Source organism: Lissotriton helveticus, chromosome 11 (genome assembly GCF_964261635.1).
Source record: "Lissotriton helveticus chromosome 11, aLisHel1.1, whole genome shotgun sequence".
Lineage (NCBI taxonomy): Eukaryota > Metazoa > Chordata > Amphibia > Caudata > Salamandridae > Lissotriton > Lissotriton helveticus.
In genome coordinates this window covers 151,294,415-151,309,931 of record NC_136072.1, presented here as the reverse complement: position 1 = coordinate 151,309,931, position 15,517 = coordinate 151,294,415, and the positions used below count along the sequence as shown (strand labels likewise).

Genomic DNA, 15,517 nt, shown 5'->3' with positions numbered 1-15,517 from the left:
AACCTTCTGTGGAACCCTTCTCCTACATCTCAACACTAATGCTCCCTCATGTCTGGTAACACCATCATCACTCAACATGTCCCATTCCATTCCCCTTGATCATTAGCATCATATTGTTTTTTCCCTGCACAATTGGCTGACATTTTGCTATTAGTGTGAGAAAAAAAAACATGGTAGGTGACAGATTTTTGGGCTGGCTTGGGCCCTGTGTGCGTGTTTTCTTCTACATGTGGCAGCACCTCACTATTTATGTCACTGGTTGCACTTGAAAGTGGGCACAGACTCAGTCCAGTGTCCTTGGCTGGTTGCTCTCCTTGTTCTGAACTCTGCCTGCTCTTTAGCTTTTCCAGTCTGGCAACACTGCAGAGGATCGCTCCTGCTTTGTCTGCAAGGTACCAGAGGGCACCCAAGTACATGGATTTTACAGAATGGTCCCAGAGCTGTAATCCCGGCCGGTGGGCGCTCCAGCCCAGTCAGCAGCTGTTCCTAAACCACCTATCACCCTGCTTGCAGCAAAACGGCAGGCAGAGGGAAAGAGAACTGGCACAATAGACTCAGAGGCACTCAGAAGTTACTAAGAAGGAGGCTGTCATCCACCAAGTGGGTTCACTCCACCGTTCTGAGACTTCTGCAGCTCTTCATACTGCCCTGTAGCCAAAAACAAGTGACAAGGGCAAAGAGAGGCATATGAGAGACTGAGTTGGAGGAGGCCAAAACCATGCTGTAGACTCAGCATGCTGAGAGGCGTTTTGGTGCTCTAGAGGACTCCATAGCTGCCCCCATCACCACTCAGCCTTCAGCACGCCCACGAGCTTCAGCAAGGTCTGAGCGGTTGCTGCCAAACAGGAAAGAAGATGTGTTGCACCAATTAACTATCTATGAACAGGTTCTTAGTAGAGCTGCTGGACCAAGTTGTCAGACACTGATCCCACAAACTGACAAGGGGGAGGAAGAGACACAGAACATAACCAGGCAAACAGCCCTCTGTAAGGCAGGCTCTGCACCGACACATGTCCGTAGCACAGATGGACATAGCTCTTCAGAAGAGGTGGTAGTTAAAGGTACCAAGATGAAAGGCACCACTAGCAGTCAAAAGAGACCCCAAAGCAGTAAGGGAAGAGCGAGCAACTTAACCCAACCAGGTTGCTGCCAGAGCAGGAACCACTCTTCCTTCAGGGCATTCATGGTGCCACGAGAGTGCACTCATGCATGGATTGGCGACACAACATGGATGCTGTGCCGATGAAGCTCCACAGTAATGGCCAGTCCTGGCCGGCCTGCCATAGCTCTGCCCAAAGCCTAGTACCTCTGAGGTGAATAGAGAAGCTAAGTAGTGAAAGGGCGGAGAGTGCCCCTGCCCTGGCTTCTGCGCAACTAAGGAGTGTAGGCATCTCAGGAAGACACCTGAAGTATGAGGTGCTACCCACCCAATGCCACCCATTAAAGAGACTAAGTGTACATATCCCAGTGACACCATTGGCAAATTCCATGTTTGCCAGGTGGACATGACCCCAGGCAGCAGAAAGCCAAAAGAAAGCTAGGAGAGAGCGGAGGGTGGATGGAAACACCTGACAATGCAACTGGGGTTCATACACTAGAAACACATCATCCCACACCATCAAGGCACACAGTACCACACACACATATTCCAAGCCTAAAAACCAAGCCTCAAAGCGTACGTCCTTCACCACCTGGAGCAGAGGAGGCAGCACTGTGGCTCAGAGTTGGAACTCCAAGAAGGGCCCAGAAGAGGAAACAAGGGAAACATGCCTTGACACCACAGAGCCCTGAGGAAGTAAAGGAGAAAGGGATCAGCGATTGCCCTGATCATCACCAAGCCGGAGATCAACACTTGAGGCTGGTGGCTGGACTACAGTGACATTGAACCACTGAGAGGCCCTGTTGGCCAGTCCCAAAGAAAGTGCATACCACTGCACCCAGAAGGAGAAGACATTCAATCACTATGAAACTTCAGCGTCCTAATTCGAAAAAGGTGCAAACTGAATCTCCAAGGAGAAAGAAGAGAAGGGACTGTGAGCTGCCGGTTCACACTGTGAAAACTGACAAGCAACTAAGCCCAGAAGAGAAGATCAAGAGTTACTGAACCTGAAATGCACGCTCAAGAAGATTCAGGTCACTGATGCAGCACACTTGTCTACACGAACAAGCACCCTGGTGAAACAAAGATGGCCTGGCAACAGCACAGCGGGAAAATCAAGAGCTAGCTGTAAGCATGTGCGAACCGAGTCTCTGCCCTATGGTTCCCATCACCAGGGCCGGCTGTAGCTCTGGTGACGCCCTGTGCGACAATGTTTTTTAGTGCCCCCTAATGACCACCTTGCCACGGATGTATGACGTTACAATGCATACTTTTACAACGCATACCTTTACAACGCATTTTTTACAACGCAACATCCATTACAACGCATGCCATTACAACGAACTTTTAAAAACTACCTTTACAACACATTCCATTACAACGCATACTACCTTTACAACGCATACCATTAAATTGCATGTATGGTAAGTATTGGATAGTGTAGGGGTAAAAATTACTATTCTAACTCCAGGGGGTGCAGCAGTAGAGTAAGTGTTGGATAGTGTAGGGGTAAAAATTACTATTCTAACTCCAGGGGATGCAACAATAGGGTAAGTGTTGGATAGTGTAAGGGTACTATGCATTGTGATGGTATGCGTTGTAATGGTATGCGTTGTAATGATTGCGTTGTAATGACTGCATTGTAATGACATGCATTGTAGTGTCATGCGTTGTAATGGTTGCCAGGGCCGGACTGGGAACCAAAACCGGCCCTGGCAAAATGCTCGGCCGGCCCCCCTCCGGGGGGTTGGGGGGTGCGACCTCGCTCTTTGCTAGGGCCGGTTTTCGACCGATTTTGTTACAGTGCCGTTTTTGCAGCTATGCTGCAAAAATCGACCCTGTAACAAAACCGGCCCCCTGGGGCCCAAAACCGGCCCCCACCCTCGCGGCCAACCGGGGGATTGCCCGGTGCCTGCAACGGCCAGTCCTGGCCTGATGGTTGCTTTGTAATGGCATGCGATGTAATGGATGTTGCGTTGTAAAAGTTTTGTTGTAATGGCAGTGCGTTGTAAAAGTTGCATTGTAAAGGTTGTTTCCCCTTTGCCACAGATTCCCTCACTACCACCCTTTTAACAGGGCCCCTCAAGTCTCCATAACCACTTTTTCGGTCCGATGCATTTAATAAGGTTTATAGTGCCACTCATGCCAGTGTAGAGTGTCAGAGCACTTTACATCACACAGAGATTACACAGAGACTATCAATCATATGTGTGTAAATCAGTATATAGGAATGATATATAAGACAGAGGTCTACAAGGTGTAGGAGGCACATGCTATCCATACTGATAGACAACATTGTTTAAGAGCGCTTGGTCTGGAGAAGCACAAACTTTACAATTTAAAACATAACACCACGGTTACATTTAATAATAAGAATTATTATATTTTTTTTTTGCCGAAATGAACCCTTTTTGCAACATTAGAAGGATGAAAGCCTGGGGGAAAAATCATAATGCTCTAATCTATACCTTGCAGTTTGCATGCAGCTCTCTGATGACAGTTATTAGCTCACTGTTCTGTATTGGGATTTTAACTTATACATTGTAAATAACAAGAAGGATCTCTCTGATAAAAACGCTGACCTATTTACATTATGTGCACTTTGTGATCTGCATGGTACCCGTCCTTTTCAGCAGGCATATTAACTCTCTGTGCTACTTTATGATGATGAGTCAAAACTTACACTAGAAAAAACTCCGATCTCACTTCAGGAAGAACATTAATCACTGGAGTTATCTTGAATTTTTATTGTTGTATGAAAATTGCTGGAGTCAAGGAGCGCAGCATTAGGTGCTTTTAAACCTTTAATATATTTGCAAACACTGTGCCTCCTTGAAGTCAGCACCCGGTGCAGTGGCACCGGTCGCACCGCCCTCATGCTGACCCTGCCCAGCAGAGCCATCCAGACACAGTCACCAGCATCTAAGCGACCCAGAACCTACAGCCTAAAGGATACAGATGGCTCCACAAAACAAAGGATTTATGACCTCGTCACCATCACTCAAATCTTTAATGAACCAAGAAAGAATCCATTCAACTATGAAGGTAAATTGTCGACACCTATAGTACTATTTCACCCCCCTGGCAACACCATCACAGCAGTCCTTGTTAAATGCATCACAACCTTCATCCTTGAGGCAGCGAACAACCACAGTGGAGTCCGACCCTGTCAGTAGACCAAATGTCAAGTAGCACCAATGACTCTGAAGACCCAGTGAACTAGCGACTACCTGCCTGCATCCAGATCCTGATGGTGACCATGGCCATCCACCCTAGTCACTGCACGAGTGACAAAGCAGTGGCTCCTCGGAGGTCTTGCAGTGCCCCAGAAGCGGAACACGTACAGCTCCAGCGCAGACCACATACCAACCGAGGCAACCCATTCAAGGGGCCTCCACAAGGGTGATATGGACTTGATACCACTCCTCCAATGGATTCCAGAATGTAGCTAGGCCTTAGAGTGGAGATTTCAACAGGTTGCAGACTGTCTTCTCATTCACAACAAGACTGTCTCCAGTGAATCAAGCAACACACTAGTCAAGCTTCGTGATGGACTCCAACAATGCTTCTAATGCACCCAGTTTGAACTGTTGACACCAACTAGAAATCATCTGGAGAGCGGACCAACTCCATACTATGGGCATGACTCCAGCCGGTATGCTGCCAAAGGATTTTGGACTTCTTTGAACCAGTGTTCATGTCGTTTCGTACACAGGTTAAATTATGAAGGCGCGCAAAGGTGTCCTATTGCAGTCAGTTTCAGCTTTTCATCTAGCCAATCCTACTCTGTTGATTGAATATAGAGACCCATAGACTCAGTGGGGTTTATTTTGTTTTGTTTCCACAAGTTGGACTTGTGGTATTTTCATTTGGATTTTGGGAAGAATGTAGCGTCCTGCTGGACACGTAATAATGCAGCCCCTCCGCTGAGGTTGTTTTAACAGCCACCACACACCCAACCATCACAGGTGTCACCATTCAGGTGACCCTGCCAATAAAAGAGGCCGGGCGCCCATGCCCTGGGCCAGTTATAAACTCTCACATTTGGTGTCTGTGTCATTCTTTATCTGAGCATATGGGCCTAGGGCCCAACAACATTACACTGGCTAGGCCAATGAGTCACACCTGCCCAACAGGCTCTAGTAATGCTTGTACAATTGTTTGCTAATGCTTGCTGGCATTGACTTTGCTAATACTTTTTAGCCACACAAGCATTGGCAAATATGCATCATCAGTTGTCTTGGAATAGTGATTTCTACAATTAATTAATGTGTTAAGATTTAATTATATTGAATTCGGGCGCCGTATAACACAACATTTAGATGCAAAAGTACTGTATCTTGGAATAGTACAAGAAAGTAATGCTGAAATGTTGGTGGGTGGTGTCCTTTAAATGGTATATTCTATAGTTTATTATTTTACCATTTAATCACAAATCTATTTACTGCTTAATCTCGTAAAGCAGCCGTTTAGATGCAAAATGATGCTGTCTTTGATGCCACTGAAATAAATTAAACTAAATACCAGCTCGCTACCATTGTCTCTTTTAATTATTGTGCAGGAAACAAGCACTGGCAAAGAGTAGGAGCCTATGTTTGTTGATTACAAGCTCCAACGTGGAGCCTCGAAACAGGGGAAACAGGGAGGCACATGAGAGAGTGGCAGAGGATCTTCGCCCCACTGCTTTCTCGTAGTGTGAGAAGCAGAAAAATAAAATGGTATTTTAAATACCATTTTCTGTTTCTCCCGCTGCAAGAAAGCAGAAGGCAGGGTATTCCTGGTTGGGGGCTGGCCGGAGGGTATGCCTGGTTGGGGGCGGGTGGGTGTGTGGATTGGGGAGGAGTGGCTAGCCCACTGCTGTGAGCCCTGACTGTTTGGTCTGCACTCTGGGGCCGACCAAACCAGTCATGCGCACTCTACATTTTCTCTATGTAGGCTATATGCAGCATTCTAAGACAAAATGGGCTCCCTACAGCCCGGCTGGGCGCTGTCCAGACCAATCAAAACGCTGCCATTGCTGTGTTTTGATTGGCTTTAGGGAGGGAGGATGCATGCTTCCTTTTCCTGGAAGGGCGGGCGCGGAATCCGGCCAGAAGCAGGGGCGGCGCAGGACCCAGTAAGGTACGTTTTTCAAAGTTTTTTTTAACTCCCCCGCATTACCCCCCCCCACCCCCACCAGGGAGTCATGCGAGCCGCGAAAACCTCCCCAACACCAAGTACGCCTTACCCCTGACACCTGCCATCCATTCTTCCTTCACTCCCTACCGCCCCACCCTTTCAGCCCGAAGATCCCCAGCCTGGATTTGTTGAATGCTCAGTTGCATTTTTGTTAGGTTTGCACTAGGTTTACATGCTCTCTGTAGCAGGATCATTTTACTACTACCGCCGTCACTCAGGGTCAAAAGGAGGAAGGAAAGATGCTGTGATTTCAATTCTTCCTCTGTATTTCCCATGACAGGCACTGCACGCCCCACCTGTTTTTCCTTGAAGGCCCTGCTGTGCTCTTGTAAATGTGGCAAACAACAGGGAGAAGCATGTCATGCTTATGGCCATATTTCAGCCTGCCCTCCTCTGATTATCATTTGAGTGGCTGGCGGAAACAGTACTTCAGCAGGGAGGAAGAGAACAGCTTATGGAAATATGCAGTTTGCCCCAAGCCCCTCATTCTTCATAAAAAAAACATGGCGCTCTAAAGAACATCATTAGTAGAAAGGAAAGGTTATTTGTCCCGAAGAAACAACGTAGCGAAAAAGGCTCTTAACAATAGAAACGTAAACAGTTGAGGATTATAAAACGATCTGCCATCGCAAATGGGCAACAGTTGCAGAAAACATCCTCTACCTGTTAAGCAGCAGCAGTGTCAACAGAGTAAAATGTAACTTTTCTCTTACATACACTGTTGCTTGCCAAAAAGTAAAATAAATGTTTGTGTTCATGAGAAAGTTGTCCTTGGCCTGCTGAACACAGCAGTGGTAACTTTGTAAATAGTTTTTATTCTTCTTCTCCGTTTATGTATTCTTTCTTGCCCTGTACACTAAGCACGCTGTTTCATTCCTCTCACTGTATGCCATTATGTTCCGATTGGCATGTATCATCTTAATGTATTTGCATCCCATCTTGCCTCTGCACCTACAAGCTATTTAGTTCTGAAGTGTGTGTGCGCATTACAAGCAAAATTGACATGAACGATGGAAAATGAAAAGAAACAGTATACATTTCACCTGTTAAGGTCCAACAGTAGCACAGCTGTAAATAAAAATCTTAAGCCTACAGATCATTTTATATTTTCATTGGTCATTTTTCAGTCACTTATAGCCAAGAAAAACATGCACACATCAAATAATGGCTCACCATCTCTCTCTCTCTCTCTCTCTCTCTCTCTCTCTCTCTCTCTCCTTGGCTCTTTTTTTCTCTCTTCGATAGCCTCGTGTCCACCTTTAAAATGTTCATTGGCAATGTTTGTAGCCAGCTATTTTAAGTCGACTGTGCATGGAGCTGTAAGCAAGTCTTTAATAAGGGCAGTGGAGATTCAGTATATAAAGAAGGTACATTCCAATGTATTTGAAATGGAGTATGGAATGCCCAAACTTGTAAAGTCAAATATACAAATCCACCAGTGAAGCACCTTACAGGAAATTAATAATTAGGATGTACATCATGGAGCAATGTGTACTTCAAATATAAAGAAAAGCAAAAGTTATAAGAAAAAACCCAGCTTAAATAGATTTTGCATTCTGAAGATCAGGCGTTTGCTGAGTCAGCCAAAAGCCACGGTGAAACGTGAGATTAACCAACAAGAGATTTCATAAAAACACCAAGGGGCAGATGTACAATAACTGGCGCATCCCTGCATATCAGCAGGGATGCGCTATTTATTGTGCGTCAGGGCTGTGCCACTGTGGATGTGCCGCATTTACAATGCGGCGCACCATGGGGCAAAAACGGACAGATGCGTGATGCATCTGTGCCGTAAAGGCGGCACATTGCTAGAGTTACATCGCAAACGTGACGCAGCTCCAGCAAGGCTCCTCGGTGCCCTATATGTACAATGCTGTGTCAATCCTTACGCCCGCTTCAAGCAGCATGGGCTTACAAGTGACTGAGTGAAATCTTGTAGATTTCACTCAGCCACTTTTAGGAGGCGTTCCTGCGCCGGAACCCCCCCCCCCCCCACCCCCCCCCCCCTGCGCCGGAACGCCTACTTCTGGCGCAGGGCTTTATAACGTGATGCATCTCCCAGATGTGTCACATTGTAAATACCTCGCACTATAGTGCCTCTTTTGCGCCGCCGCAGCATCACAAAAGTGACGCAACTGTGGCATAAAAGAGGAGCAAGGGGCTTGTTAATTTGCCCCAAAGTTCCTCACCGTTCAAACACCACAAATGATGTAAACAAATTAGAAGACCAAAGCCAATTGATTAAGCACCCGCTGAAATGTGTTTTTGACAGGCTTGGCAGCCTCAAATGCTTGACTGATGTAAGCATTGCTGCTGTTATTTGTTGGTTGGCTATGGTGTTGCTACAGGTAGTTAGGAAAGCTTTAAGGGCCAGATGTAGGTTGCCAAATACTGGTCGGTAACGGCCGATTTCAGCCGTTACCGACCGGTATTTGGGATTTGACATGTAGGTGGCCTTAATGTTACAGAATCTGTATATTTACCGATTCGGTAAATTTACAGAATCGGGAAAATACTTGGGGCCAGATGTAGGAGGCCATTTACCGACCGGTAAATGGGTATTTGTGATGTAGGGGCATCATTTTACAGATTCGGTAAATTTACCGAATCGGTAGATTTACCGAATCTGTAAAATACCGAATCGGTAATTTTACCGATTCGGTAAATCCAAGATGTAGATAGCATTGTTTACAGTGCTACAGGCCTTCAGAATTCGGTATTTTACCACACAATCCTATTGTGTGGTAAAATACCGAATTCAGGTGTGCATGCACATCTGTGCATGCACACCAATGCCATGTGACAGACAGGCATGCCCTTAGGGCATGTCTGTGTGCCACATGGCGCACATGCCTGTATTTGGGGTGCTAGAGTGTGTCAAAGTGACACCCCCTGCACCCTTGCTGGAATCGGTATTTAACGAATCGGTAAATACCGATTCGGTATTGCCCATTGATTCCTATGAGCTTCAATGCCCATAGGAATCAATGGGCATTACCGAATCGGTATTTACAGAATCGGTAAATACCAAATCTTAACGATTCGGTATTTACCGATTCAGAAATACCTACAACCCCCCCCCCCCCCCTCTATTTTACCACTTCTTAAATACCGAATCGGTAAAATTCGGTATTTAAGAAGTGGTAAAATAGAATTACCTACTTCTAGCCCTAAATCGGTAAATTTACCGATTCTGTAAATCAATACGTAGATGGCACTGTAATCAGTGCCACAGGCCCTTACCGAATCGTTATTTACCATGGAATACTATTCCATGGTAAATAACAAATTCCACTGTACATGCACATCTGTGCATGTACACCTGTACCATGTGGCACACAGACTTGCCCTAAGGGCATGTATGTGTGTCACATGGCACACACCCAGAAACAGGGGTGCAACAGGGTCCCCTTGTAAAATCGGTAATTTTTCCGATTCGGTAATTACCGAATCGGTATTTGCTATTGAATCCTATGGGCTTCAATGCCCATAGCAATCAATGGCAAATACTGATTCGGTAATGACCGAATCGGTAATTACCGAATCTTACCGATTCGGTATTTTTACCGAATTTTTTACCGACATAGCAATTACCGATTAGTAAATACCGAATCGGTAAAATTCGGTATTTACCATTCGGTAATTTGCTATTACCTACATCTAGGCCTAAGTGTTTTATCCTGTTGGCTGGAGTGCAAGAGACATCTTCTGGAGTGGCCTTCGCTGCTATTATCCAAAAACACATTATCTGCCATGTTTCTGCTTTTGTGAAGCAAACAATCCTAACCGTGGTTATGTCTTCTTGGTGAAATAGAGTATGTAAGTCTTAAGAGGAAGATTCATGTTCTTTTCTCTCAACACCATGCTCAGGGGTCCTTGAGGCTTGCCCTTCTATTGCCACCCTCACTCCTGGAGTAGGAAGAAGAAGAATGCCATAATCTGGAGTTGTGTCTCTGCTTTGTAAACTGTTCCAGGAGACAGGAAGAAGCCTTCCAACATATTCAGGCTTGTGTTAATAAAAATAAGAGTTTCAAGAGGTCTGCTTAAAATTCCTTACAGACAGAGCTCAGAGGAGAAACTGTGGATTCCCCAAACTTCTATATTCTGGAATGGAAAAGGAAATGCCTTCTGGGATTGCATCTTTAAAGGTCCAAAAAGTATTCTCCATAAAGGCACTCTTCCTATTGGCCATTTCACAAAGAACTAGAACATTAAGAGGAGAGGCATGCACAGTTTTGGGAAAGCGACAACAAGGATCATAAAACCCTGCTCATCCACCAATATGAGACTTTAAGTCAGCAGCATCTCCTGTCCGTCATTGTCATTCTCACTTTGACATGCACACAAGAATAATAAGGCTGTGCTAGAGGTAAGGAACACTTGGTTTCAAGTTTGAGGATCTGACCCCAGACGCAAAGGCCCAGTTTGACACAATTGAGAACTATTAATGAATGATTGCCTGGTGATCCCCTGAATGGAATTTCTCACATATTCTTAGCGAAAACAGGGTGTAGAGTAAGGCAGATTTAAGCAGTCCTTTGACATTAACCAGTAGTAGTCATGAAAGACCAGGCTTATCTTTCTGCACTTGTACCTCAAACTATGCAAAACGAGGCTTGATATATTTTGCACCAACTTAGTTTCTACCGTAAATTGAAGTTCTGCTTTTGGAGTCGATAAAATGTGTTCTTCCCGATTGCGTAGTCATTTTCCATAATTTTTTTAGAACAGAGCGAGGACTCTAATGTGAGATTCAAATGAATTGTACATTGAAACTTGCATATGGGCATGCACTTATTTTGTTATATAATTCAGTTTCTGCTATCCACCAGTTGCATAGGAGGGAACTATGTAATCGAAGAATTTGACACAAGGTTACATTTTCTGATCTTAATCTCATGATATAATTTATGCTTTGCTATCTGGCTATCTCTTGGGTGAGACATCTATGTGTCTTCAGGCCAATCTGAACGGAAACGGATGGCAAAATATACGGCCTAACCAATTTTAAACCCATGTGATATGAAAACATTGGCGTTAATTGGTGGCCTATTTTTCTTCTCTGCCTTCAGCAGTGAACTCATGAATAATGTCTTTTTAAATGTTATCCTTAACAAAACCTCTCAGTTTATGAGCAGTACATCAAGGGGACTTATGCTTGCATTCTTTATCGCGGCTTGCGTATTGCATTGTATTTTAGGTCGGCATAGTGACCATTAAAATGATCCCCAACATGAATTGCCTTTAATCCTACCTTGTAAATAGTTCACCCACTATGACTTCCGTTCTCCTGAACCGAGCTTACATGTTCCCAATTTATGTGTAGTTGGCAGGATGACTTTGTGAGTTCAGGTAATGTCAAGTGTTGATATCTGTGTGTGACAACAAGTCACATGTTTGAATCCCAACAGGGCCACCTCATCCTCTCATAGCTTGACTAAATCGTGTTTTAGTAACAGTACCATGAAATTCGAAGTTGGTATTACAGTTCCCATGATCAGCATATCACAAAATATGATCACTATTATAATTGTGGACTTGCACTGCTTCCTTGTTGAGGCTGCCATTTATATGTTGGTTACACCTGTTCTCTAATGTGCTTTCATGTCCAAAGTCCCCTTAGTCTGGCTGACACACACTAATACATACATGATTATTATACACATCATCAATGTCCTCATACAGTCAATATATTCAAATATCAAGTAGTGGTGCTCAACCCCAGTAACCTTGCCTCTTTAATGGGTTACAGGAGTTAAACAAACCAAACCAAAATAAGATATTCTAGATTGGGTAGCATACACCGTATTACCACAACCGAGTACTTATCTATGGCTGAAGACAGAACAGATAATGCTTCTCAGTTGTATTGTACATCATAAACTTAAATTCTTACAGCATGTTCCAAATTCGTATTTTGCGGTACAAGAAAGGCCTAATTCATGTTAAATAGCATACCGTCCTTCATTCCAGAGGCAGCTGTACCATTTCATAATGTATGTCTTCCTTTTCAGAAGGTAAACAGTGGAGACCACACAGTAGCTTAAGTGAATACGCAGATGAAGCCCTCGTGCAAAGTGTAATGGTGGAAAACGCATGTGCAAGGCCTACAAGCAGTTCTGGGCGGCACATGCAAAGTCCGAGAGTTCAGACACCCCAATCAGCAAGAGGTAAGAGTGTTTGCATGCCATCCATATGTGCTTTATCATATTCATTTCACTGCAGTTGGGCCTGAGTGGAGTATAGTTTGCTTGAGAATTTGTGTGATACGCTTTTTTCTTAAAATCTAATCCCAGTACGGTCAACTCATCCTTTGCTCCTTCATTCCTTTCCTTAAAACATTTGTTGTTTATTTACTTCATTTATTTATGTGTCTTTGCATACAGAAAGTAGGCAAAGCCTTATATTCAGACCTTTCCATACTACTAGTTGCTCAGGCCTGTACAATTGAGCTGATTCTTGCCAATATTACTTTTTGTTTCTTCCTCCCCTAGCTCCTGCTCTTCTTCTCCTCCTATTTTATCACCCTTCTTTATTTCCTTCCTTTATTATCTCATCTCTCTTTTGTTTTTCTCTTCAGATCCATTATTATTTACTAATATTTGAGCCTCTCCTCACATTTACACCACAAAGGTTTGCTATTCCGCTCATTTATGTCGATATTTGCTGAAGCCAGTGGAATCACAACATTCAGAATTACCTCCTGCTAAGTGAATACCCTCTGGTATTTTAAATTAGCACTGCTAATAAATATTAACTCCTGCAGTCTAGGCAGCTAAATCTAGGTTCTCTTTCACTTAGGTAGTTGAGTGTATTTCCGGTGGCTAGGAGGAAAGCTTAAGTATCCCAGTTATACTTTAACATTGCACCATTTAATACCTTGCAAACATTCAAGTGGCTTGAACCTGGAGGCCAGAAATTCCATGACTATCCATGTATATTAGAAAGTGCTTTTGAACTTTTGCTTGCTTTGAATTGATGACATTTCTCACACATTTTGTTTGTGCAATTGCTCTTAGGACAGACTTTTATTTAGTGATCAATAACTTTTCTTATGTGCGGGGTGAGGATTCTGCAATTACCCTTAACTTGTAACCAACATGAATGCGTTGAGAAATTACTATAATGTTATGAGGTTAACTCATATTTTATATCTATAAATTCTATTATCTAATTTTTTTTTCATTTGCAGACAGAAGCCACCAAAACCAATATTACTGGCTTTTGGCACTAAACATTATGGGACCGATTCTCAAAGGTAATCTGAGACAAAAGTCTAACTTTACGACTTTTGATATTCACAGAAGTCATATACGACTTTTGGTAGTCACAGAGGTCATTTACGAGTCGTATCTTTACTTCCGCAGTCGGGCCGGAATCTCCGCACCTGGACTGTACTCTCTGGCTTGGGCCATACATTCTGGCTCGAGCCGTACTCTCAGGCTCGGGCCGGATGAAGTGTAACCAATACGCCAGAATGCAATTTTCACAAAAGAGAACATTAAGAACGTGTAATAAATGGTAGAGGAGGTCATGAAAATCAGTTTGGGCAGAGAAAAGGGTGTGGCCAGACACTACATTATATCCCAGAAAAGTGGCAATCAATTATTCTTTTTGTATTTGCCACCTCGGGTGGGACAGGTGTGCCCAGACGTGGGTCCCATGCTCGCCATGCCACTGGACTTAAGCTATCCTGGCTGATGAGGGGTGAAACCCCGAAACCGTTCCTAGGATGCTTTTTTTTTTCTCATTTATGTGATATTTATTGTTTAAACATTAGGGGCACCACAAACCGTGCGCCCTCGGGAGTGAGGTGGGAGCCCGATCTTAAAAGAAACACCTTCCACGAGTTATGTATCACTGTTCCAGCCTCTATACCTCTTGAATTTACGATTGCGTTTGTTTAAATCATTGGATGTCCCTTCCTACCCTACTGCCTATAATTATCCCATAATTCCCAGTGTTTTGTGCGCCTACAATCCCCTCTGGCTCTATCCAAATTCCTAAATTTTTCTATTGATCGGACCCAGTCATCAACCTAAGGAGAAGAGGGCAGAATCCAATTTATACAAATATCACGTCAAGCAAGAAGTATGAATGTGAACAAAAGGTATTTCTGATTTTTGTTAAAACATTATTGGAATCTTCCGAATCCAAAATACCAAAAATAACAGTAAAAGCTCTTACTTTAATAATCGTATTTAGACTCTTATCAATAATCTAACCGACTCCGCTCTAAAATAAATCAAGGCGGTGACAAGAGTAGAACATGTGGATATCATTCGCATCCTTCTCACCACATTTTGGGCATTTTTTCTTCACCTGGGAGCTCATTTTTGACACCCTTTCGGGGGTCCAGTAAGATCTGTGCAAAGTAAACAAATGATTTTTCCTAAGAGGTGTGGAAATTATAATGTGCCATAAATAAGTGCAGGATACTTGCCAAGCTTGCTGCAAGTCTTGAGCTGGAAAAATCTTCTTCCATTTAAGATCTGGAGTGTCATAGTCCGCATCCTTCTTCTCCACCAAATACCAGTACCACTTCGATACTTCTTTCTTCCCAGCGGCTTTATGGATCACACTCTAGGTTCGCAACAAAGTCCGGCCAAGTTTGCTTGTTTTTTTAGACCAGCCAAGCAACTGGTAAAATTTAAATCGGGATATTTAATTCTTTGTCAATTCCATTAGCTCATCCCATGCTTTTAAGTCACCGTTTTCCAAAAGATCTCCCCACTTGGAGATTCCAGCTCTCTTCAGCGGCACAGCTAGTGAATCTTTCAAACATTCGGGAGTTCCTGGAGAGTTCCATTTCGGTGCTTGCGGGCTATAGTATGGGTATTGCCATATTTTCTTATATCTGACCATAGCTTAAAAGCCGATTTTGGCACCTATAGCTTCACTTTTTTGAAAAACGTTTGGTGGCCAAACATGTAAAGGCAGTGATTATGTTTAGTTACTACTTTCCAATAGGCGGGATGTGACTCATAATCTCGAAACAGATGCCTTATATTCTTAAAATGGAAGGCTTTATAATACAGTAGGAGATCCGGACTAGCTATCCCTCCTCGATGTTTTTTCTGGCTCAGTTTTTTTCCCAGCTATCCTGGCCATTTTTGATGACCAGATAAAAGTATTCAGTTCGCTCTATCTTTTTAATATGCTGTGACTTAAACTCCAAGGGGATTGTATTGAAAACAAAAGTGAACTTTGGTAGGATGACCATTTTTATTACATTAGCCC

At 43.7% G+C, this 15,517-nt stretch overlaps 1 protein-coding gene across 2 annotated transcripts in view; it reads left to right on the top strand.

Annotated features, from left to right (window-relative positions):
• Positions 1-15,517, top strand: part of ZBBX (zinc finger B-box domain containing) — a 509,107-nt gene that overhangs the window by 403,625 nt on the left and 89,965 nt on the right. For both annotated transcript variants that reach the window (XM_078665923.1, XM_078665922.1), the window contains one exon: positions 12,292-12,447. In XM_078665923.1, coding sequence (XP_078522049.1) covers positions 12,292-12,447 — 156 coding nt within the window. The remainder of the gene's footprint in view (positions 1-12,291; positions 12,448-15,517) is intronic.